This window comes from Miniopterus schreibersii (genome assembly GCF_964146895.1).
Source record: "Miniopterus schreibersii genome assembly, chromosome: 15".
Classification (NCBI taxonomy): Eukaryota; Metazoa; Chordata; class Mammalia; order Chiroptera; family Miniopteridae; genus Miniopterus; species Miniopterus schreibersii.
Window position 1 is genome coordinate 26,552,864 of NC_138115.1, and position 22,565 is coordinate 26,575,428.

The 22,565-nt window shown below is 44.7% G+C and overlaps 1 protein-coding gene across 7 annotated transcripts in view; it reads left to right on the forward strand.

Moving 5' to 3' along the window:
• Nucleotides 1-22,565, forward strand: part of NMNAT3 (nicotinamide nucleotide adenylyltransferase 3) — an 87,034-nt gene that overhangs the window by 17,613 nt on the left and 46,856 nt on the right. For 2 of the 7 annotated variants that reach the window (XM_081159662.1, XM_081159659.1), the window contains exon 2: nucleotides 20,136-20,293. The exons of the other annotated variants lie outside the window; for them this stretch is intronic. In XM_081159662.1, the coding sequence (XP_081015788.1) occupies nucleotides 20,236-20,293 (58 nt within the window). In that variant the 5' untranslated portion in view covers nucleotides 20,136-20,235. The remainder of the gene's footprint in view (nucleotides 1-20,135; nucleotides 20,294-22,565) is intronic. 7 annotated transcript variants of the gene reach the window in all.

Genomic DNA, 22,565 nt, shown 5'->3' on the forward strand with positions numbered 1-22,565 from the left:
TATGGAAGACTGGCGGTGGTAGAGGCGTGGCAATCAAACGGTCAAGACAGATGCTTAGCTCCTGTTGCTTCTTGTGCATCTCCAAGTACCCTCTCCACCTAGAAGGAACTGGAATGGGGAATGGTGCTGAGGGATGCGGTTTGTGAAAGCTCCAACCCCTGCTCCAAAAATAAAGCCTTGGCCCAGCATCGAATCACCTACTTGCATAGGTTCAGTTTAAAGCTAGAATTCACTTAGACATTTTTCTAGTTATTCCCTGATTTAACCACTTGTGTCTGCCTTACCAGCTAGCCAAGGGCGGGTAAGAGGGCTGCGTCAGCTGCTGGGTACCAGGTGACCACGGGGATGGGACCGGGACTGACTGCTATGAGCTGAGACTTACGGAACCAACAAAAACCACATCACAGACCACCCGTCTGCCTTGTCAACAAGCTTGGGCTCCAGCCTGAGGACAGAGGGGAGCAGGGGAGAAACAAGTTCAGGAGAGACTGGACGGGGAGTGGGGAGCAGGACAGGCCATGTGGGAGCCCCATAGATGTGAGGAAAGCCAGGGGGGCCCAGTGTTACAGAGGAGAAGGGAGGTCAAGGAGAGACGGAGGAAGTGAAGTGTACGGGATTCGGTGATGCATGAATTGAGGGGGGGGAGGAAAAGAAAGGGGGCCAGAATCACTCCCACACAACTGACAGGATGGTGGCACTGCTCCTCTATGGGCAATCGGAGCAGGCGGTATGGATACAGGGGGAATAGGGCATTGCAGGCGCAGAAAAGAACCCCACTGAAAGAAAAGAAGCGAGTAGCTCCTGGCCAGATGCCCGCATCATTTACTTAGCAAGCAATTTTTTTTTTTAAATTCTATTTTTTTAAAATATGTCTTTATTGATTTCAGAGAGAGGAAAGGAGAGGGGTAGAGAGAGAGAGAAACATCAATGATGAGAGAATCATTGATCGAGCCCACAACCTGGGCATGTTCCCTGACCAGGAATCGAACCCTGATCGCCTGGATCCTAGGTTGACGCTCAACGGCTGAGCCACACTTGGCCGGGCAGGAAGCAATTATTAAGCACCTTCTGTGGACCAGGTTGAAGGCCAAGAATGCTAAAAATAAGCATGGTGCTGCCAGCGTGGTAGGCCCTGGGCCGAGGCCAGAAACTCACCTTAGGAAGTAGAAGCAAGGAAGGGAGTGAAGGGAGAGGTCAGGCTAAAAGGACGACTCTCACAGGGGTGTGGACAGGGAAGGAAAATGGGTTTGGGGTCTCAAATGCAGCCTTTTCTTACTACGCACAGGGTTCCAATTTAGGAAAATGGTAACTGAGAAACTACTGATAAATGATTTGTTTGGTTGCTCAGAAAATAGCTTCAACTGGAAAAGCATTTTATAGTTTCTGAGCATTTAATAGTTTTCTATTATTTTTTAATTAAAAAATTTTTTTAATTATGAGGATTTTAACAGTATCACTCACCTTTGGTATTAATTATCAATGACATGTTGTAAGGTTTTTAGCACTGGATTTTAAAAAATCTTTGAGTCTCATTTTATTTGCAGAATGACCTCTTAGGAACCATTTTATCTAAGCACAAGTATATTTATAAAATTAAGTAGACACAGAAAATGACACAATAAGGTGACATTTATGAAGCACTGAGTCCTTAAATTGGAATGTCTGGCATTTTTTTCTCCCTGTATCAATTTGTTCCCTTAACATTTTAACTCCATTGTTTGAATAAAATTAGAGTAAGGTGCTTATCATGAAACCCATTTTGTACTTTGAATTTTTTAAAATTCACTCTTAAGTGAATGTACATCTCCCTGGTTAAGACATCAAGCTCAGGTTTTTCTTTCTTTGCATTTGCTTTTCCACTTCTAGAGTTTCAGTCAGAGCTTTTTGCTCTCCGAGCACAGAGCTGCATTTGGTTCTACAGTAGTCCCCACCCAACCACTCTCGAGGGAAGGAAGAGAAGGCAGTTTATTGGATCTCCATCCCCTCTCCTAGGGAAAGAAGCTGAGGGGCATCTGCTTGCTTTGCTCTCAAAATTAAAGTGAATTTAATTTAGTTTTGAGAATTTTACAGTTCCACTTAAACTGGAAAACTTATTCTGTATGCTACTGGGGACCTGGGAAGCCAGGCTGTGAAGTCCCCCAAGCATGTGCTCACAGGCCCATGCAGAACCGAGAAGTTCTGTTGTCAACTTGTTCATGCCCAGGTCTTGGGAGACAGCTTACAGGAAAGCCAGGGGTGTGGAGTGAAATCCTAGCTCACTCCTAGGTAACCTTGAACAAATTAGTTCACTTCTCTCAGCCCCAGTATCTCCATCTGCAAAAGGGGAATAATAACATCTAATCAAAATAATATGAAGTAGCAGCAGTGCCCCCTAAATGGTTAGTAATGACATTATCCCTCATGCTAACTCTATAGCTTATCCTCACCTTATGCCCTCGGAGCCATGTAGCCTCATTTCTGGGCACCTTGCATTTTGTGGGTACCCACACTGAATTGGATTATGGCTGTTGACTCCTGCAGCTCTCCCACCAGCTGTGGGCTGCCTCTAGGCTGAGACGCTGCTGAACCTCCTCTGGGACCCCACCCCTGGCCTGGACGCCAGCTGGCTCAGGGCAGACCCCAGGGTGCAAGAGTCTTCCCCAGGCACAGCGCCCTCCCATCATCACCTCCAGCCTGGGCTTTCCGAGTTCCAGGCCAGGACCAAGCTAGAGCTTTCCCTTTCAGGCCTGAAGATGAAGGCTAGATACAAATCAAGGAATGGGCCCCAGATATACCATCAGTCAGTGCGTGGAAGATTTCTGAAAACCCGGGGAAGGTGGTGGGGGACATTCAGAGAAGCCCTTGCTTGGAGCAGTGGAGGAGAAACGGCTAGAACAGGAGCGCTGAACCATGGCTGCAGAAGCTCTGACAGGCCATTAGATGGGTGGTTGGGATGGGGGATGAAATTGAAGAGGCCATTTTGCACCCTTGTCCAGGACCCTGAGGCCAAGACTCTGGTGTTCACTCTGTCCTCAGACCTGCCAGCTCCCCACACAGGCAGCCTGCACTGTGCCACAGACTTAGGCCACCCCAACTCCAGCAGCTGCCTCTGGGATGCACCCCTTGATTCTCAGGAGCCTTTAATCTCATCAGAGATGGAAAAACAGTTCCAAGCCATTGGCAGTGGGTCAGCAGTATCATCTTCAGATAAAGTGCCACACTTCTTAGCTTCCCCTCTCTTAATATCACAGATGTTAGACTTCCTCCTCTCAGAACAACCTCTGGCCTTTGAATCATTTGGCATGAATATGTGTGGAATCATCGGTAGAGTTTTTAATCTATTTTGTTTTTTTATCTCCCCCTTCAGATTACTTAGAAATTGTACTTTCTCCAGCCAAGACCTATTACAAAAACTGCTTTGCAAAAAAGCAGGACTTTTTATAAAACTTAGAGATGAAAACCATCCAGCAGGAGCCATTGTATAGTTTCTAACTCGGGAGTTTTCATGTTACAAATATTTTATGTCTCAAAATATGATCATTTCTGTCCAAGTTCTTCATATAAACAGGCCCGAATAAGTCTCCCACATTCTTAACCGAGTCTTACAAAAATCATAGTTAAGGTTTCACGACAACTCCATACTCTTATTTTCCAAAATGTTTTTCTTTTTGAGTAGAAATGTCAGTGTTGGACTAAATTAGGAGGTGATTTCAAATAATCACATCTGAGGTATCAGGATGAGGAAATTTTTATATTTTTAGGTACAAGACCATGCGATGGTTTTTTTACGATTATTTCTTGGATCCTCCTGTTGAGAAGAAATCAGGTATTCCTTTTTGTAAGTGAAGCTATGAAATCTTCCCTGAAGGGTTTTAAAAATAAGATAACTACTTCTTCCCTGGCATGATGTCAGTGACTTCTGCCTCGAGGAAGAAAAGAGGCGGAGTAGAGAATCACACTGGGTCCTTTCTAACCTTATGTTTCTCTGAATTTATTACCTGCACAAAAGGGGTCTTCTGCATTTGTTCCAGGATGCCGGTCTCATTAGGCCCGAGGACAAAGGTTGTGTCATGATGCATCCCTTGGATAAAACTTAAAAATCTCCATAACCGAAGAGCTTGGTTTATAAGGCAGTGTCACGGTGTGATAAAATTCTAAGCCTGAGCTCTGATTTGACTGTACCTTCCTGTGTGACCTTGGATAAGCAACTTTACCTCTCTGGTTCTCAGTTTCCTCAACTATGAAATGGGGGGTTTGGACCAGATGTGAACATTCTGCAAATGAGAGCAGCAGACCAACAGGGTTCAATATTTTGATTAAGCATAAGCCTTTTAAATACAGCAGTCCTCCTGCTTAAGGAAAAATCCAGCTCCAAACCTTTGTTTTTGTTACAATTTCTTTAAAATACAGGAGATGAATGTCTTTCCTGAAATTTGTTATAAGGAATCATAAAATGTCATGACTTTTAAAGATTTGCAGCAAATCTTAGAAAAACAGACTTTTTTAAAAAAAAACACACAAAACACTTCAGATTATATAGGGGAGATAGAGGATTGGTTCCTTTCATTCCGCAAAAACCAGTAATTTCACTAAGAGCCATTACTTAAGAAGTGTTTGTAGAGACCTGCCGCCTTCAGAGCAATGCATTCATGTAGCATATGTTTGAGATGGAAGTGACACACACCCCTGCTTTTATCCAAAAGGAAATTGTGCTCGTAGTTTCTTGTCCAGAAATCTCATCTTTGCTTTTGGGTCCCGAGACACACTCCCATTCATCTTTCAGTGCCTCTGAATTGAACAGTCTGAGTTCAATGCATATTTCCCTAGCTGTAATAGCACCTTTTTGGTATACAATTGATCAGTCTGACTGTACATGAATCCAAAACAGCATTTCCACTGGGCAAGTAACTGGGGAGCTCTTTTCACACAGGAGCTCTGCCTTCTTATATGCTGGAGCATAGTTGGGGTGTACTTAGGGATACTCTGAGGGAGACTAGGAGGGTCCTTTTCCAAGGCCTAGGGCCTCCCGCCCTGCTGGGCGGCTCACTAACACAAGGAGGGCTGTGTTCAATCGCAAGCACAGGAACTCTCTGCTCATCTGGTGAGAAAACCACCCTTCCAGGGGGCAAAACAACCTTTAGAAACATCCTCATGTAGAATTTCCTAGGAGAAAACATTCAAAAGACAGATTCCTCTTGGCTTTGGTATAAACATTGAGTTGGTACCCCATTCGTATGGGAGAGACAAGCCACACATGCCTGGGATTTTGGTCTGCTGACAGCTTTTTTTTTTTTCTTTTTTCAAAAAAAAGGGGGGGTGGAAATGGCTGTACCATTAGGGAGCTTGGTATAAAGCCAAGGTGTTTGCCTGTAGCCCTGTGACATCAGCTGGCTCAGAGACGAGCTCCGGAGACCACAGCCACTTTCTGAAGACCACCTGCTGCACAGTCTTCGTCAGGCACACAGTCACGGAAGGTCTCCATTCTGGACCAGGCACCTTGCTAGACAAGGTTCTCATAGTGTGTGTTTATGGCATGTTATCTTTTCTTTCTTAAAACCACAAAAGGAAGTCCACACTTAGGGAAAAAGTGTATTTGTATGAAGTAAAAAGTCCAAGCCTGTCTGCTTCTCCTGCTGCTCCCTCAACAGCCCAGCCCCTCTTTCCTTAGAGGTAATGACTTACTGTTTGATGTGTACCCATCCAATGGATTTATACACATATATAGGTGCATATATTAAATATTGTTTCTGTATAGAACAATAACATAGATAACATTTTAACCAAAATGAGGTAATAGCTATAATACTGTCTGCAACTTGTGTTTTTTTTAACCCAATATTTATTCATTAATAACCTCTGATGTCAGTATATTAGCACCACGTTACTTTTTAATAGCTGCATAGTATTACGTAGGATTTAACCATTCCCCTGTCAGTACTAGACATTTGGGCCTCTAAATTTTTCACTATTACAGATAAACCTTCAGAGAATAGCCTGGTACCATATGCTTGCAGGCATCTGGCCATGTTTATTAATAATTACACTGTATTTGCTTAAAGATGTGCTGTCCCATTATACACACAAACCTGTGCAGCCCTATCTGAGCTATGAGGTTAATTTATGCAAAGTTTCTTATCTATTCAGATGTTTGCCTTAAGAACTAGTCATGTTTTCTTCGTGCATTCAGCCCCCTGCTGTAGGAGGGGACATTGCTCAGAACTGTTCCCAAGGACCCAGGAGTTTTGCAGCCTGTTCTTCTTAACCTGTGCTTCATGGGCCTGACTTCCTGCATTCAACCCTTTCACATCCCACCTGCTGGAGGCAGAAAGTTGAATTCTGCTAAATACCATCAAAAGAACTTTAGAGTGTTAGGGATGGTTTTTGTACAGACAGAAACCCTTCCCTCCAGTACCTCTGTGGGTGTGTTAGTTTCCTAGGGCTGTTGTAACAAATTACCACAAACTTGGTGGCCATTTAAAACAACAGAAATCTATTCTTTCAGAGTTCTGGAAGCCAAAAGATTGGAATGAGTCTCACTGGGCCAAAATCAAGTTGTCAACAGGGCTGCATTCCCTTCGGAGGCTCTGGGAAGGATTTGTTCTTTGCCTTCTCCAGCTTCTAGTAGCTGCTAGCATTCCTTGGTTTGTGGCCACATCACTCTAATCTTCAAGGACAGTATTTCCAAATTTCTCTCCGTTCCATCATTACATGGCCTTCGTGTGTGTGTGTGTGTGTGTGTGTAACCTTCCTTTCTCTCCCTCCTGTAAAGATACACGTGATTGCTTTTAGGGCTCTCTGGGTAATTCAGGATAACCTCCTCATTTCAAGATTCTTAACTGAATCACATCTGCAAATACCCATTTTCCAAATAAGGTAACATTTATAGGTTCCAAGAATTAGAACTTGATATCTTTGGGGAACATTATTCAGCAGACTTCAATGGAATTTTCCAACTTCTTTTCCAATACACTTTAACTTATTGCTGGGGCACACTTAATATTTCCATTGAACTCTTTGGAAGAATGTATTTTCATTCATAAGGAAGGCAGAAGTAGATATTACTTTACTCTGCACATTAAAAATGGACTAAAAAGTCAGGGTCAGACAGAAAATCTCTGGCTGACGAGCTTCTTAAACTGGAGACTACATGGCATGAACCACATGTACAACTGCTATGAGTTAAATTACAACCGTGTCTGTCTTCTCTTTTTAACTTGGAAATATTTAGCTGTATAATAGTTTGCATGCTGTAGCTAGAAGGAAGTTGAGAAGCCATCTGTTCTGCCTTCTTTCCTGAAGATCAAACCACATCCAAAGCATGAAATTCATTTTACATGTGAATACAGCTGTTCTACTGTTAAAAACAATGGAGAGTGTTGGGCAACATTAAGTACATAAGTCCAGGAGAAGCACACACCTACCTCTCAGGTGGTTGGAAGCATCAAAATAGAAGGATGAGGTTCGTGAGCACACATTTAACCGACAGAGTGTGTCTGCTCCTTCAGACACTCCAGTTCTCCCTGTGAAAGTCTTATTACAGTTTTGGACATGGCCCTGCCCTTGCCATGTGACTGCTAATGTCTTCTACTTCCATTTTGCAATTTCACAGCAGACCTGCATGCTCATAAATTAAACTGCATCGCTCAGCATTATTGTGCGCATTCTAGGATTTAGTCCAAAATGGCCCAAACTACTGACTATTTCAGCAGAACTCCCTTTGGCCACTGCCTTTAACACATTATAGAGACATCATTAGGACAGCGATTTGAGAGTGCAGACCAGGCAGGTAGAGAACATGCTCCCCAGCACAGAAGGCAGACAGGAGTGGCCGGGGTAATGAGCACAGGGAGATGTTGGCTCTGCGTTTCGGGCAGAGGGTAGGGCACAGGTGGACCTGCCCCCCAGAAACAGAAGAGGTGATTTGCCTACCAGTCTGTCTTCTCATAAAGGATCTTGAATGTGAATGGCTAAAGTTAAAAAAAAAATAAGTTGAAAGAAGTAAAATAAAGCAAGCCCTGACTATGGCTATTTTTTGTCACTTTCTAAGCTAGTGAGGGGAGTTAAAAACATACCCAACACTTACCAGGTTGCCAAGTGTAAATGAAATAGAGTGATGCTTTGCTTTCCAGTATTATAGACTAAACACTGTTACTTATGCAATCAAAATAATGCATGCACGTGGTTTTTTAAAAATTCAACTAATTCAGAAGAACTTTCAATAAAAAGTTACAGCTCCACCCCTACCCCCTTGCCTACCTCCCAAAAGTAACCTCTTTAGTCTTATTATTTTGGAGGTTCAATCCACAACTCTAAATTATATCCTGATAAGATAGCCATTGAGTTCAATCATGAAAAATTGATTTAACTCATTTATACTATGCACTCTACCCTTCCTCTCTCTCCCCTCATTTTTGATGGTTCTATTATTTTTTATTCTTTTATTGGTTACCTTTTTACTTTAAATAATATGCTTTTGTCTCTTGAATCACAGATGGTGAATTGCTTACTCAATATCCACTCCCTCTTCCTTCTTACAAACAAACCCACTTTTGTTGAAAGCAGCAATGTATCATCTTAAAAAACTGTACTTCTTAGTTTTCCTTGTGATAGAGACAGTCATGTCACTGTGTTCTGGCCAGTGAGATGTAAGCAAAAGTTGTTGGGTGAGGTTTCAGAAAAGCTCTCTATAAAGGGGCTGATTCAGCAGGAAGGACTCTTGCACTTCTCCCTTCTTGCTCCTTCTTACCTGGAACACAGATACAATGGCTGGACCTGCAGCAGCCATCATGTGACCGTGAGACAACCTTGAGGGTAGGTGAAAGACATGTTCTAAGAATGACAGAGAAATTAGAGGGGTCCTTAGATGTTGATGATATCAGAGCTGCTGCACTATCCCTGAACTGTCTACCTTCCAGCTTCATTTTATGCAAGAAGAGTTAATGCCCCATCTTTAATGTACTATTTTCCCCATATCTATTACTCGCAGCCAAATTTATTTCTTGTTCATAAACTGTAATTAGTATCTAGACTTTTCATGAGGCAAGAGAAAAATATTGATGCCTCTCCCCTTCTTCCCATCATTCTCCAGCTACTTCCCTTCTGATAGCTGTATTCTTAAATTGCCATTATTTTTTATTCTGTCATCACAATTAAGCCTTCTGTGCTTTTTACTAGTTTGACTGTAAAAGTTGAACATCGTTAAATAGCATTTAAATAATTTTGATTGCATACATATTCACTCCAGGGTCGAGTAACCCTGGACCACTCAAAGGAAAATTCCTAATATCAAGGTCAAATTAATTTTTTCCCCTCATATTCCATCAAGGGCTTAAAATTAAGTCACATTTTAACTTACATTAATTTTTGACCATGCTATGTATCTTTTCTTTTTTGGAGGGGCAGGGTATAGTTGAAAAAGAAGTTTGCATTGTAACCTCAGTTGTTTACCCAACCTCTCAGCATTCACCTTTTTCTTAGACCCCACCTTTTCCTGTTCTGCCCTGGGCTGTTGCTCTGCAGCCTGTAGAACTCTAATCTTAGGTTGTATCCCTTGTCTTCTACTTTATTGGTTTTTCTTCCTTGTTTTGCTGGAACACATCCTCAAAGAACTTCTTAAGAAAGAGTGCCTGAGAGGTAAACTTTGAGCCCACTTATATCTAAAAATATATTCTATCCCCATTCTTAAATGATAGTCTAGCCAGATAGAGAATTCCATATTCATAGTCATCTTCTCTTGGAAATGTGCAGGCATTGCTCAGTAGCTCTTGCATCTAACGTTTAAATGAGAGGTCAGATGCTAGTTTTACTTTTATTCCTTTGTCTATGAACTTTCTTTTCATACTTTTAGAACAATTTAGCATATTTTCTTTATTCTTAGTGTTCCACTATTTCAGATCAAGTGTATTAACAATTAGGTTGATTTTGGTTGCAAGCAACAGGATGCTAACTCAAACTAGCTTAATGTTAAAAAGGGGATTTATTGGTTCATGGTAAAAGCCTTAGGTAGGATTGACTTTAAGAGCAGGTTAGTCAGGGATCTGGTTCTATCTCTCTGTGATTCTCTTGGTTTAGGCAGTTGGGTGCATCTCAAAACAATCCTGAAAGAACAGAAACCCAGGAATCAAGGCAGAGGTTGATGAGCAGTAGAGTGTAGTTGGAGCCTAGCATCAGAGAATGTTACCAAAGGAGACCTTTTGTTTTAAAATTTTTATTGTGGTAAAATACACATAACATAAAATTTACTCTCTTAACCATTTTTTAGTATACAGTTCAGTAGTGTTAAGTACATTTACATTGTTGCACAACCATCTCCAAAACTCTTTCATCTTACTACATCAAAACTAAACCCACTATACAACCACTCCCCATTACCTCTTCCATCCAGCCCCTGGCAGCCACCATTCAACTTTCTGTCCCTATGAATCTGATTATTCTAGGTACCTTATATAAGTGGAATCATATAGCATTTGCCATTTTCTGACTGGTTTATTTTACTTAGCATGATGTTCTCAAGGTTATTCTATACTGTAGTATATATCAGAATACCCTTCCTTTTAAGGGCTGAATAATAGTCCATTGTATGTATATGTGTGTGTATGTGTATATATATATATATATATATATATATATATATATACACACCACATTTTGCTTATCTATTCATCTATCAATGAGTTGATTCTACATTTTAGCCACTGTGAATAAAGTTACTACAAACGTGGGTGTACAAATATCTCTTTAAGACCCTGCCTTCAGCCCCATTGGCGTGGCTCAGCGGTTGAGCATCAACCTATGATCCAGGAGATCGATTCTGGTCAGAGCACATGCCTGGGTTGCAGGCTCAATCCCCAGTGTGGGGTGTGGAGGAGGCAGCAGATCAATGACTCTTTCATCATTGATGTTTCTCTCTCTCTCCCCCTCTCCTTTCCTCTCTCTGAAATCAATAAAGACATATTTTTTAAATAAATAAAATTTTAAAAAGACCCTGCCTTCAGTATTTTTAGGTGCATACCCAGAAGTAGTATTGCTAAGTCATATGATAATTCTATTTTTAATTCTTTTAGAAGCTGCCACACTGTTTTCCATACCGCCGTCCCATTTTACATTCCCTCCAACGGTGCACAAGGGCTCCAGTTTCTCCACCTATTTTTCCAACACTTGTTGTTTTCTGTATTTTTTATAGTAGCTATTCTAATGTGAGGTGTGAGGTGACATTTCATTGTCATTTTGATTTTCATTTCCCTAATGATTAGTAATGTTGAACATCTTTTCATGTACTTAGGCCATTTGTATGTCGTTTTTGGAGAAATGTCTATTCAAGTCCTTTGTCTGTTTTTTAATCAAGTTATTTGTTGTTGTTAAAACCTTTTATGTTGGCCTAATATGTGCTGAGTGCCAGGGGAACAAAATTTAATAGGTAGAAATGGGTAGAAAGGGCATTCTAAGCAGAGGGACCAGCAGGAGCAAAGACATGGAAATGACTGCTATTGTGTTAAGGTTTCCTTTAGTCACCAGGCTGTGTTGGGCCATCGGCACAGACAGGCAAGCAGTCAGCACTGACGCAGAGAGGCACAGCTGTCCCTGACGGTAGCGAGCTGGAGCAAGGAGGATGTCCTCCGGGGGAGCACAGGACGTGAAGACAGTCCCACCAGATACAGAGCTGCCCTCGGAAAGGTCCCTGCGGTGGAGGAGACAGTGAATGCCCTTGAGAGGGGCCCGTTAAGAGGCTCAGAGGCAGCTCCCCCTGAGATTAGGTTCTGAGCTCACAGTGTCAAATAAAAACGTTTGTTCGAAATATGCCCTGCTCTGCTTCCAGCACAGTGCCACATACCAGCCTCCCGAGGCCCCACGCAGCGGGATTTCCTCAAGCACAGGCGCAGTCCCCCTTCAGCCGCCTGGCCTCGAGGGACCACGTGATGCAGAAAGTACCTGACTTTACACACTGGGCCCAGAGGAGTGCACAGGCTGTCGGGGTAAGGCAGGAACCACGGCCTCCTGAGGTGTATCTGTTGGGCTGCTTTGGGCCACAAGTAACCGGCTACCTGACCAGCAGGAGCTGCAGCAATAAAGATTATTTTAGCAGCTCAGGCAGTAGTCTTGAGAGAGATAGTACTAGGTTAATGCAGTGGCTTCATGAGACCAAGTCTTCGGGTTGCCCTTCATCTCTGCGGTTCTTAGGCCTTCCCTTCATGGAGACAGGAGGCCTGTAGCAGCCAACGTGTCCCTCGCACCGTGTCCAGGGCAGGAGACGGCAGGAAAGGCGCCTTCTCATCAGCGCGCGCTTGTCAGGGGGGGAAAATCTTTCCCAGAGGCCTCCAGGCACTTTCTCTTACATCTCATTGGCTAGGATGGGGGTCACATGCCCACCTCTGGCCAATCACAGCAAAGGGGATGGACCGCCCTGGCGGGTGTGGCGCTGCGGCTGCTGGGTGGGTCTGTGGCTCTGGTCCCTGAAGCTGAACAAAATCTACGTCTGTCAGCGAGGAGAAGGGGGACCCGCCGTGCCCCGGGAAGCACCAGCAGATCCTCCGCCGCATCACACTCCCTCGGGAACACCGCTTGTAGAAGACAGTGAGCTTAAATTTCATTTTGGCTGCATTTTCTTTTCCCCTTAAATGTTTATTTTATTGATTTAGGGAGGCCAGCACATGTAGGAGGGAGAAGTCACATGAGCTAGAGGCCTGTGGGATGAAGCTTCCCTATCTTCAGTTTGGAGCTGATACCTCCAGGTGTCTGCATCTGGCTTTACCCCGGCCTCCGGGCATGAGCCGCTCTTCAGTTCTTCTGTCCTGACTGGATTCGAGCTGTGCTCGTTGGCTCTGCGGCCCCGGGATCTGCGTGCTCCCCCGGAGCCAGGATCTTCCTCGCCTGAGCCTCTGGGCAACCTGTGCCCCAGCTCCCAGGAGCCCTGTGCTTGTGGCATGTACACTCACAGATCACCATGTATTAAAGTGGTCTGTAGCCCTGGCCGGTGCGGCTCTGTTGGTTGGAGCACCCTCCCCTACACCAAAAAGTCTCAGGCTCCCAATTTCCGGTCAAGACACAAGCCCAGGTTGCGGGTTCAGTCTGGTTGGGGTGAGAACAGGAGGCAATCAATCAATGATTCTCTCTCACGTCAGTGTTTCTCTCTCCCCTCCCCCCCTCAAATCATTAAAAACATCCTCAGGTGAAGATTAAAAAAATTTTTTAATGGCCTGTAAAAAGCCATCAGCCAGAGTGTACCAGATAAACACATTAGTTCTTCAGAAATCATAGAAGCAAATTAACCTCTTTGCTAGTTTTTAAACTCGTACATAGTAAAGAAAGTCAACAAGTCCCTGACTGTGGGAGGGAGCCTGGTGCAGGCCAGCTTGAGTGTTATGTATGACCTGCTCATAGATATGTTGGGCTTCTTGGACTGCCCCAGCCCAGGCCCGAGTGAGCAGGAACACTGGCTCCATTGCATCCCTGGTTCTATACTGTGCAGGGTTGGATGCCCTCAGACAAGTAGTAGCTTCATTCGACCTGCTCTTGCAGAAACAGGTAGACTGTCAGGGACAGTATCTTTGCACAGGGTTGGCACATGTGAACCCTATTTCCTAACTCTGATGAAAAGCTTCCTCTTCCTCTTAAAGCTATGTAGGAGGCATAGTCCTAATGTGTCTCTTTAGTTTATCTTCATGGCACCCCCATGGATGAGTGTTGGGTTATCCTCATTCGATAGAGAGGATGGAGGGCTTGTTCAAGGTCATAGGACTTGTAAATGCCAAGCTTTTTCCATTACAGAGGTGCCCCAAGTGCAAGCACAGGCAACCTCAGTTCAAGACCAGAAGTGCCCCTTGCCCTTCACTGTTTGAGTATATGTATCCTGCGTGCATGAGAAAATTTAGCCTGTGCATGAGCTTTGGTGGGGATAGTCTGCCAGTCCTGCTAGCGGATTCTACAACAGTAACTAAAGGGAGAAACAAAATAAGGTTTTTTTCTATTTAAGAGTAATAGAGACTGCAGTTGTTTCTATGAACTGCCCCCAATTTGCGTCTAATTTCTGACCAACACAATAGCGATTATACACACCATGAAATATATGTTGGATTATACACACCATGAAATATATGTTGGTTAAAATTTTTAATTAATCACTGCCCCAAACCTGGTTCAGGTCTGCTCTGACTTCATAGATCCCTGCCCAGGTTTGCAGTTTTCTGCTCATGACCACGGTGTCTCCTTATAGCTCAATTAAAAAAGGGAAGGTGGGCTGCTTGGCTTATAATTTCTGGAGGAAATTATATTACATGAGGTGGGAAAAGATTTCTCCAGACTTGGTTATGTTATACCCAGTGAAATTTTCAAGTGAACACCTGTCCTTGGAGCAGTAAGACTTGCCTGCCTCTTCCCTGCTGTGGTTCCCTGGGCCTCCACTGCTCTGTCCTGCCTTCGTGGAGAGCCTGGCCAGCTTCCCACCTTTCCATTATTTGGGGATCTACCTGTTATCCTCCTGTTGTCTTGAGGAACTTGATAGCAGTGGCAACTTGTTTTCTTTTTTAGTGCAGAATGAACAGACAAGCTAAACAGTTGTTTTCTTTGTTAGAATTTTTATATTTGACTTTAGGGCTGATTCTAAAATTCAGTTCAAGGAGATTAGAATAAAATGGAAAGCAGTTTGATGGAGAGACACAGGCAGGAGGTTGGAAAGTAAGTGATGAGGCTTGTGAAACAGGTCAGGACCAGACTACAAGGGGCCATGGATGCCACGCCGAGTTTCAACATTATCCAGAACGTGATTGGGTGCCAGGGTATTAAACAGAAAATTAGATGTGCATGTTAAAGATCCCTTGAGCAGCTGAGCAGAGGATGGATCAGAGGAGGTGAGACAGGAGACAGGTTAAGAGTGCACTCAGGTCCAATTGAGAAATAATGAGCCCCAGTTCAAGGCAGTGACTTGTGGAGCTTGAGAGCAAGAGAGGTGGATAATAAAGACATCGCAGAGGTGGAACTGACAGGCTGTCAAGGCACAGGAGGAGGAAGAGCCCGGGTGGCTGCCAGTTTTGTGATTTGGGTACTAAAAGGGCCATTGTGCCATCCCTGCCATCATTATGAACAGTTCTACATTTTGCTGCCACACAAGGAAGTCCACAGAGCTGTAGAGGGGGTGGGACTGCTTTCCCAACACTAAGTGTGGCTCATAGCCCACTGCTGAACAGGAGTGGGGCCATAGGCAAGGACCCTGGGTTAGGCTTGGGCAGAAACAGGGAGAAGACAGAAGAGCAAATGGTGCCTCAGAGGTGGGTATCAGGGCTCAGGATCCCAGGACGAGGCCCCGCCAAGGCAGCAGATACAGTTTATGGTGCGAGAGCAAAACTCAAGTCCAAAAGGGAGCTGACACCCCAGACTGGGAGATGGAAACTTAGGTAGGGTAAAGCAAACTGGGCAGACCAGGAAGTGTTGGAAGCAAGAAGGGGGACTGGGACGGGACAAACCTGGGACTCTGCCATTGCGATTTCGGGAATATTTCCTCCTCAGTTGCTTCTACTTGTCTCAGCCAAGACGATACTGTGAAGTGGCCGGTGCCCTCGGGCTCTCAGTTTTATTTACTTTTCACTTTTACCTTGTTCTCCAATGAAGATGGTGAAGATTGGCACTCAGCATTGGATCCCATGAGATCCCTGCCCTCGGGTTTACAGCCTGGTAGGCAACAATATAGACAATGTCACGTCTAAGGGGCCAGAGGAGGGAGCACTACATCCAGGTGGGCCACCCGGGGAAGCTTCGTGGGAGGGTTGTTCTGGAAGAGACCATTCAAACTCCAGGAAATGGCATCAACAGAGACCCAAGGAGCAGGAAGACTAAGAGGACACAGCAGAGAATGGGAGGTGGTCTGCGCTTGGTGAGGGTATGGAGCACATGTTGGGAAGAAAGGGTGGTCAGGAGATAATCAGGAGAGGTACAGTGAGGCCAAAACCTCCCTGATGCCAGATGAAAGACATGGCCTAGCAAATACATGCCAGTGAAGAACAAATTACTGAGAACTTCATCGTGGGCTTGGCATAAAGGCCCAGATTTTATTCGGTGCTTGGCGCATGGTAAACACTCAGTAGTTTATCACATTAGTTCAAATGTGATTGAATCCAAACTTCCGAATTGGTTAATCAGTTTAGCAGATTGGGGCCAGATTGGTGGGGGAGGTGATTCCAGAGTTTATCTCACCTTATCAAGTGCAGAAGCCATCCCTGAGGGTGGGGTGGGAGGCTGTCCAGCCCACATCAATTTCCCTCCTCTGGGAACAGCATTGGACACTGTTGTGAGTTCCAGTGACCATGTTCATACCATGGGACCCTGTCCAGGCTGAGACTGTGGCACTGTCGCTTGTCTGCCCTGAGACCTCCTGTTCAGCTCTTCCTTTATTCTCTGTGATGTCCTGGTGGCCTTCTGATAATCCCATCCCTCTTCACAGCGTTGCCTTTGGTGGGGAGGGGCTCTGAGATAACCAGAGCTCCTTTCTCTTACAATTAAGGAAACCCTAATTGATACAAGAAGGTAATGAAATCCTGTATCAGGATGGGTTTCAGTGTAGTGGAAGGTGAAGGCCTTATGTAGGAAATATGGGCCATACTTGGAGTGGAACAGCAGCTGGAAGCAAGTGTGGGAGGCAGTGAATTCTGTGATGAACACAAGGAAAGGAACAGAGCTGATATTTCTGGAGAACCTCCTGTGGGTCAGGTGCTGTTGTAAGTGGGTCAACTTTGATAACCTTCATGACAGTCCCAGGAGGTGCGTGATTATAGCAGGTCCTGGAATAATGTCCTCTTATAACACTGATGAGATGCCATAGGAACTTAATTCTTGTTTATATCAATTAGACTATGGTAAAATTGGTTTTGTTATGCATAGTTTCACTTAAAGTTGCAGAACCTATGGACAGCATTAAGTGAAGACTTAATGTATCTCTATTTTCCATATGGGTCGCTGAGGCTCAGAGTGGTTGATTAACCCACTGTAGTGGGCACAGGGCTATTCACCAAATATTTCTGGCTCTCTACCTTTGGAACACAGAGTACAATTATATTTTCTAACTCACTGAGGTTGGGTGGGGTTGTTGGAAGTGCCATGTGCCAGTTTAAGGCCAAGCCTATACTACTGGTGAGGGACCTTCCAAAGCCCTCTTTTTCTCTGCTGCAGTGACTGACTATATTCTAGGTGGTTACTGCTCCTTCAGCTTGAGCCCCCCAAAATAGCTGGAATGGGTGTGTAACAAGGACATAAAATAAACCTTTATTGTTTTAAGCTACATATATTTGGGGTGTTGTTTGTTAATGCACCTCACCTGGCCTCTCCTGGCTGATGTACTCAGTCAGAGTCACTCAGGAAGTGCTAGTTGGCTTTGAATCCATGTCTGTCTGGCTTATTTTCAAGCTAGTGCCAGGTGGCCATCTGTGGACCTGTAGAGGCCCATAAGCAAGGTCAGGACTAGATCTATAGATTTAGGTGTCACCTACATAAATGTGGTAGGAGTGGAGAGAAAGGTGTAGGAATGTAGTCTGTGGGCTTTGTGGTGACGCTTATTTCTCTCCCTCACTTTTTTTTCTCCTGAGGGTTTGTGGTCGGCTCTCCATGGCCTGCTGCTAAGTAGGACATCACTGCTGCCTGCTGGGTCCTGTGGTTCAGAACAATGGTTTGAGCTTGTTGACAGCTGCACACTCATAATATTGCTAAAAACTTCATAAACTCTGAAGGCTGGAAATAGCCCAAGTGATTTGCGGTTTTGCACACTTGTAAATGTTTGAGTATTGTGTCCACAAATTGCAAATTGACTCAATTTTGAGGCACAGCTGTTATTTGGAAAAGACCCATCTAGGAACTCAAACTCTTTGCAAAATGATTGTGCTTTATTTTTGTCAAGTATCAGAAAACCATTAAACTGCCAAGCCATATGGCAAATGTCCACTGGAAGCAGAGTGCGACAGTGCACCATAATGAATGTTTTTTGGGGAAGGAGATAGGACAGAGTCTGGGTTTTGTGATCTACAGAAAAGCAGATTTGCTGCTGCACATTTCAGCCTCCTAGAGTCCTGAGTAAGGACTTTTCTTCCTATGAAAAATTCATATAAAAAATTAAGTTACGGTAGATTTTTTTTTCCTTAGGTGTATTTTCCCTTTCAAAGAATATCCATTTGAGTTTCTGCATATAAAATAGTTGTAACTGGGGCAAGAGAAACATCTGAAAGTTTACACACTTTTTCATTTCTTTATATACTAATTCAGTGTACATTCATTAGGTCTCAGTATTTCAGTTACCATTAGGCTTAGCTGCTATAATAGGAAAATAGAAAATAATGATGGCTTAGAAGATTATTTCTCCCCCAGGTCAAGGAAATCCAGAGGTAGGCAGCCTGGGGCTGGTGTGGCAGTTTCAGGGCCGTCAGGATCCTTCCTTTCTCCTGGCTCATTCTGTCAAACCTGCAGTTAGTGCTCCTCAGGATGCAGTAGAGCTGCCACACTCCAGCCGTCACATTCTAGAAAGCAGGAGTGAGAAGAGCACAAAGGCATGCCTTTTTCTTTTGAAGAGAGTTCCTGGAGCTCTCACCAGCACTTTTGTTCATAGGTTACTGGCCAGACCATAGGCGCATGGCCTCACCTGGTTGCCGAAATGGGGAATATAGTGATGTGCCAGCCAAAGACGGGTTCTGTCACTAAACAGGAAGGGAAAGGGGGACTGGGAAGTTACCAGCAGACTCTGCCCTACAGCTCCTAGATGTTTGTTCTTCCTGTTAGATTAGAATCTTAAAGACAGGCACTGGGTTTTACTTACCCCTGTCCCTCTAAGGCACTAGCAGAGTGGCTGGTAGTTTTTTATTTTAATTGTCTACTACTTTGCGCTCCTCAGGCACCTCTTCTCACCTTCTACCTGCTCTCCTATACCTTCTTTGTTCCACGCTGGCAAGTCAGCCGTGATTTGGGGCATCTTTATTCTTTATTATCAGAAGGTGTAATTTCTACCAGAATGACGTTAAACTGCCCGTTCCTCTGTTCCTCAATATTGGCTCTTAACTCAGTTTCCATGATGCCTAGAGCAGAGTTATTATGGTTGGAGCTAGATGGATGACTACCTCAGTGGGCCAGGGGAGTGGCCTTCTTCGGGAACACTCCTCTGTGGTCCATCTCCCATGATGAGCTGGTCTGAGCAGGCTGCCTAACAGATGGAGGGATGCTGACGGGTTCCTACAGGCTGCTAGGTTTTGATCATGGGTGAATATAAAAATTGTGGGGCCTTTTTTGAACAAAGTGAACAAGCATATAGCAGCAGATGTGGGGACGGTGCATTCTGTTTCAAACATAATGAAAAGAAAGATAAAGGAGCTAATATTTCTGGAGAACCCCCCCACTGGCCAGGTACTGTGCTTGGTGGGTCAATTCCGATACCCCATGACAGCTCTAGGAGGCATGGGATTTATCTCTGTTTTCCATGTGGCTCACTGAGCCTGTGCTCTTCACCAGAATGCAAGCACAAAACCCTTCCCCTCCAGGTGTGTTGAAAGAATCAGCATAGATATGTGTAGTTTTTTGCACAGTGCCCCAGCTGTCACTCAGGAAACCAGGTAGCTGTCACTCAGTTCCACCTTTCTGCAGCTATCGAAATTAGTCCCAACTCCTGATGGTAGGGTTGCAAGAGACCTCATTCCATTCCTGGGCTCCTTCAAATCTCTTGAAAGTTCTCAAAACTGAAGAGCCAGGCTGCTTGCTTTCCTGGGAGTTTCATAATTGGGACGAGGGCTTAATTGGCATGTTTGTTTCCTCCAAGGGTTGGCTGGCAGAGGATCCTCACACCGACAAAGAAGGCTCACTCTGCTTTTGTTCTTAGCAGCACTGTGAGCCCATAGCAACAGCAAGTAAATCCAACAAAGTTGAAAAGAAAAGGCACCCAGAGTTCATGTGAAGGTTGATTGCCCTGGAAAAGTTGACACACTCACACTGATGGAAACTATTTTACTGGGTCCTGAAAAAATGTGCTCATCAACCCCCAAAAAACAGGGTGGGGCAAAAGCGGGCTTACAGTTGTTCATCTGGAAAATAATACAATAATTAATAAATAATAGTACAAGAATAAACTGTTTCGCATACTCACAACTGTAAACTCACTTTTGCCCTACCCTGTACATACCATGTCTCTTGTTTTCTTTAAGATGAGGAGCCCGGCCAAGAGGTCTGCGTAATGAAAGATGTGTGTAGAATCCATTTCCATTCTGCCCGAAGCCATCTGCTTTATGTCTGTAATAAACAAGGATGTTTTCAGCCACTCTCCCAGGCCGGGTCCTGTTAGAGGCACTCACGGCAAGGAAAGGTAAATTGACTGCCTCCCAAGTGATGAGCGTTAGCACATTACATCTGCAGCAACCAGCACTTAACCTTCCACGCTCGCCTTTTCTCTCTGTCTCTGCGAAGGCTGGTGACAAATGGGCTGAGGGGCACATGCTTAGTTAGAATTTAGTACATGTGGGGCATCAGCCAGCATCACATTATCTGGTGACTGAGATGAAATGTAGGCTGCAGGGAAGACCATCCTCTGGGAAGCTGGGGACCACCTGACCTTCACCAGGCAAGGGGTCCTGGAGCTTCCTGACGCACATCATGGGAGCACTTGAGAGCTCTTTCTGAAACAGAAAGATGAGTCAGTCACACCCGTTTAAAATCCTTCAGAGGCGCCCTGGTTGGTGTGGCTCAGTTGGTTGGGTGTCGTCCCATGCCCCGAGGAGTTGGCAGTTCCGTTCCCAGTCGGGAAACATGCCCAGGTTGGGGGCTCCATCCCTGATGGGGAATGTGCAGAAGGCAGCTGATTGAAGTTTCACTCTCACGTTGATGCTTCTCTCTATCTCCCTCTCCTTTCCTTTCTCTCTAAAAATCAACTTTAAAAAAATGAGAAAAAGAAAAAGCTTCAAGTTAAAAAATAAAATTTAAGAAATTTAAAAATAAATAAAATCCTTCATAGGCTTCTCGTTGTCCATTGGATGAAATCTTCCACAGACCCCTTAGGGGCCTGCATGATCCTCGCACCCTCTGCAGCCTTAACTTGGGCGACCCGCACGTCAGCTCACACACACTCTCGGCGACACTGACATGGTTTTAGTTCATGACCCACCTTACTTAGTGGTTTCAGAATTTTTGCAGTGCTTGTCCCGGTGCCCAACACATCAGCTCAATTCTGAGCCTTTCCTGCCCGAGCTCTAAGGTCACTTCAGCGGACCAGCCCATATTCTGTGAGTGTGTTACTTTCCTATGGCTGCTGTAACAATTGCCACAAATTATTGGCTTAAAACAACACAATTTTATTTTATAGTTTTGTTCTTCTTTCAGAGGCCTGAACTGAAGGTGTCAGCAGGGCCATGTTCCTGCTAAAAGCTCTAGGGGAGAATCTGTTCCTTGCCGGGTGCAGTACCTACAGGCCGTGTGCACTGCTTGGTTCATGGCCCTGCCTCCATCTTCAAAGCCAGCAGCACAGCATCTTCTCTCCTTTCTGATCACCACTGTGGTCCTTACATCTTAACCTATCTGACTCTTGCCTCCCTCTTATTAGGACCCTTGTGATAAAATTGGGCCACCTGGATAATCTGGGATAAACTCCCCATCTTAAGATCTTTACTTTAATCACATCTGCAAAGCCCCTTTGCCTGGCAAAGTGGCAGCCTGTTGCAACGCTCCAGTTCTCCAGGGCAGAGGGACGACCTTGCTGTCCATGTGTAAGAGACCGGTATGTTCCTGTTGGTGGGATCCTGGCACTGAAGATGGCACATCAGGGCAGAAATGCTTCATTTGATTTCCATCTGAGTCAGGTGGGGTGGGGTCTTGGGGAGTGGTCTTAAGTTCCTCTAGGAAGACAGAAAGGTCAGCTTATATCTCTGGGCTGTTTGGGACAAAACCAGAGAGAGAAGGTAGTCATCTAAAAGGGGTGATGCGTGGTTGGGGACAGTCAGTCATTCTCTCACTCATTCCACACATTTCTTGAGCCCCTGTATCCTGGGCGCAGTGCAGAATCTGAGGGGACCTAGATGAATAAGTAACCACCCTGTAGGAATCCACCTGCTTGGGGAACAGTGATGTGGGAATGAAGCCATGATGGCTCTGTGGTTGACGAAGGAAGGAAGTGATCAAATGTGTAGCAGGTATATTAGCACAATGGGGGTGGGGGGTATTGGGTAAAGACTCCAAGGAGAAAACCTTGACTGCAAGGGTGAGGCGGGTGTTTCAGGAGCTCCAAACAGCACCTGCAGAAGCCAGGAGAAAGGAAGCCGCATGTTGTATTTGTCGAGGGGGATGAAATGCTGTCTGGGTGACTGTAAAGTGGGAAGCGGTACACTGGAGAGGAAGCCAGAGCCAGAAGTGGAATCTGTTTTCCTCGTTTCCAGTTTAATGATGAATTCCAAGAAGGCTGTATGCTGCCTTCTCAACTTGTTAAATTATTGCTCATGTGTGGACCTCCATTAAATGCTTACTGATGAGAAGCCTTTCCCAGTAGCAAAAGTCTCCCTCCCAGACTTGTTTCGTGGTGCTGGGTATTACTACATGATAGGGCAGGTGAGTCACATTTATGGGATGCTTCTGGCCTTGTGTCTGATGAG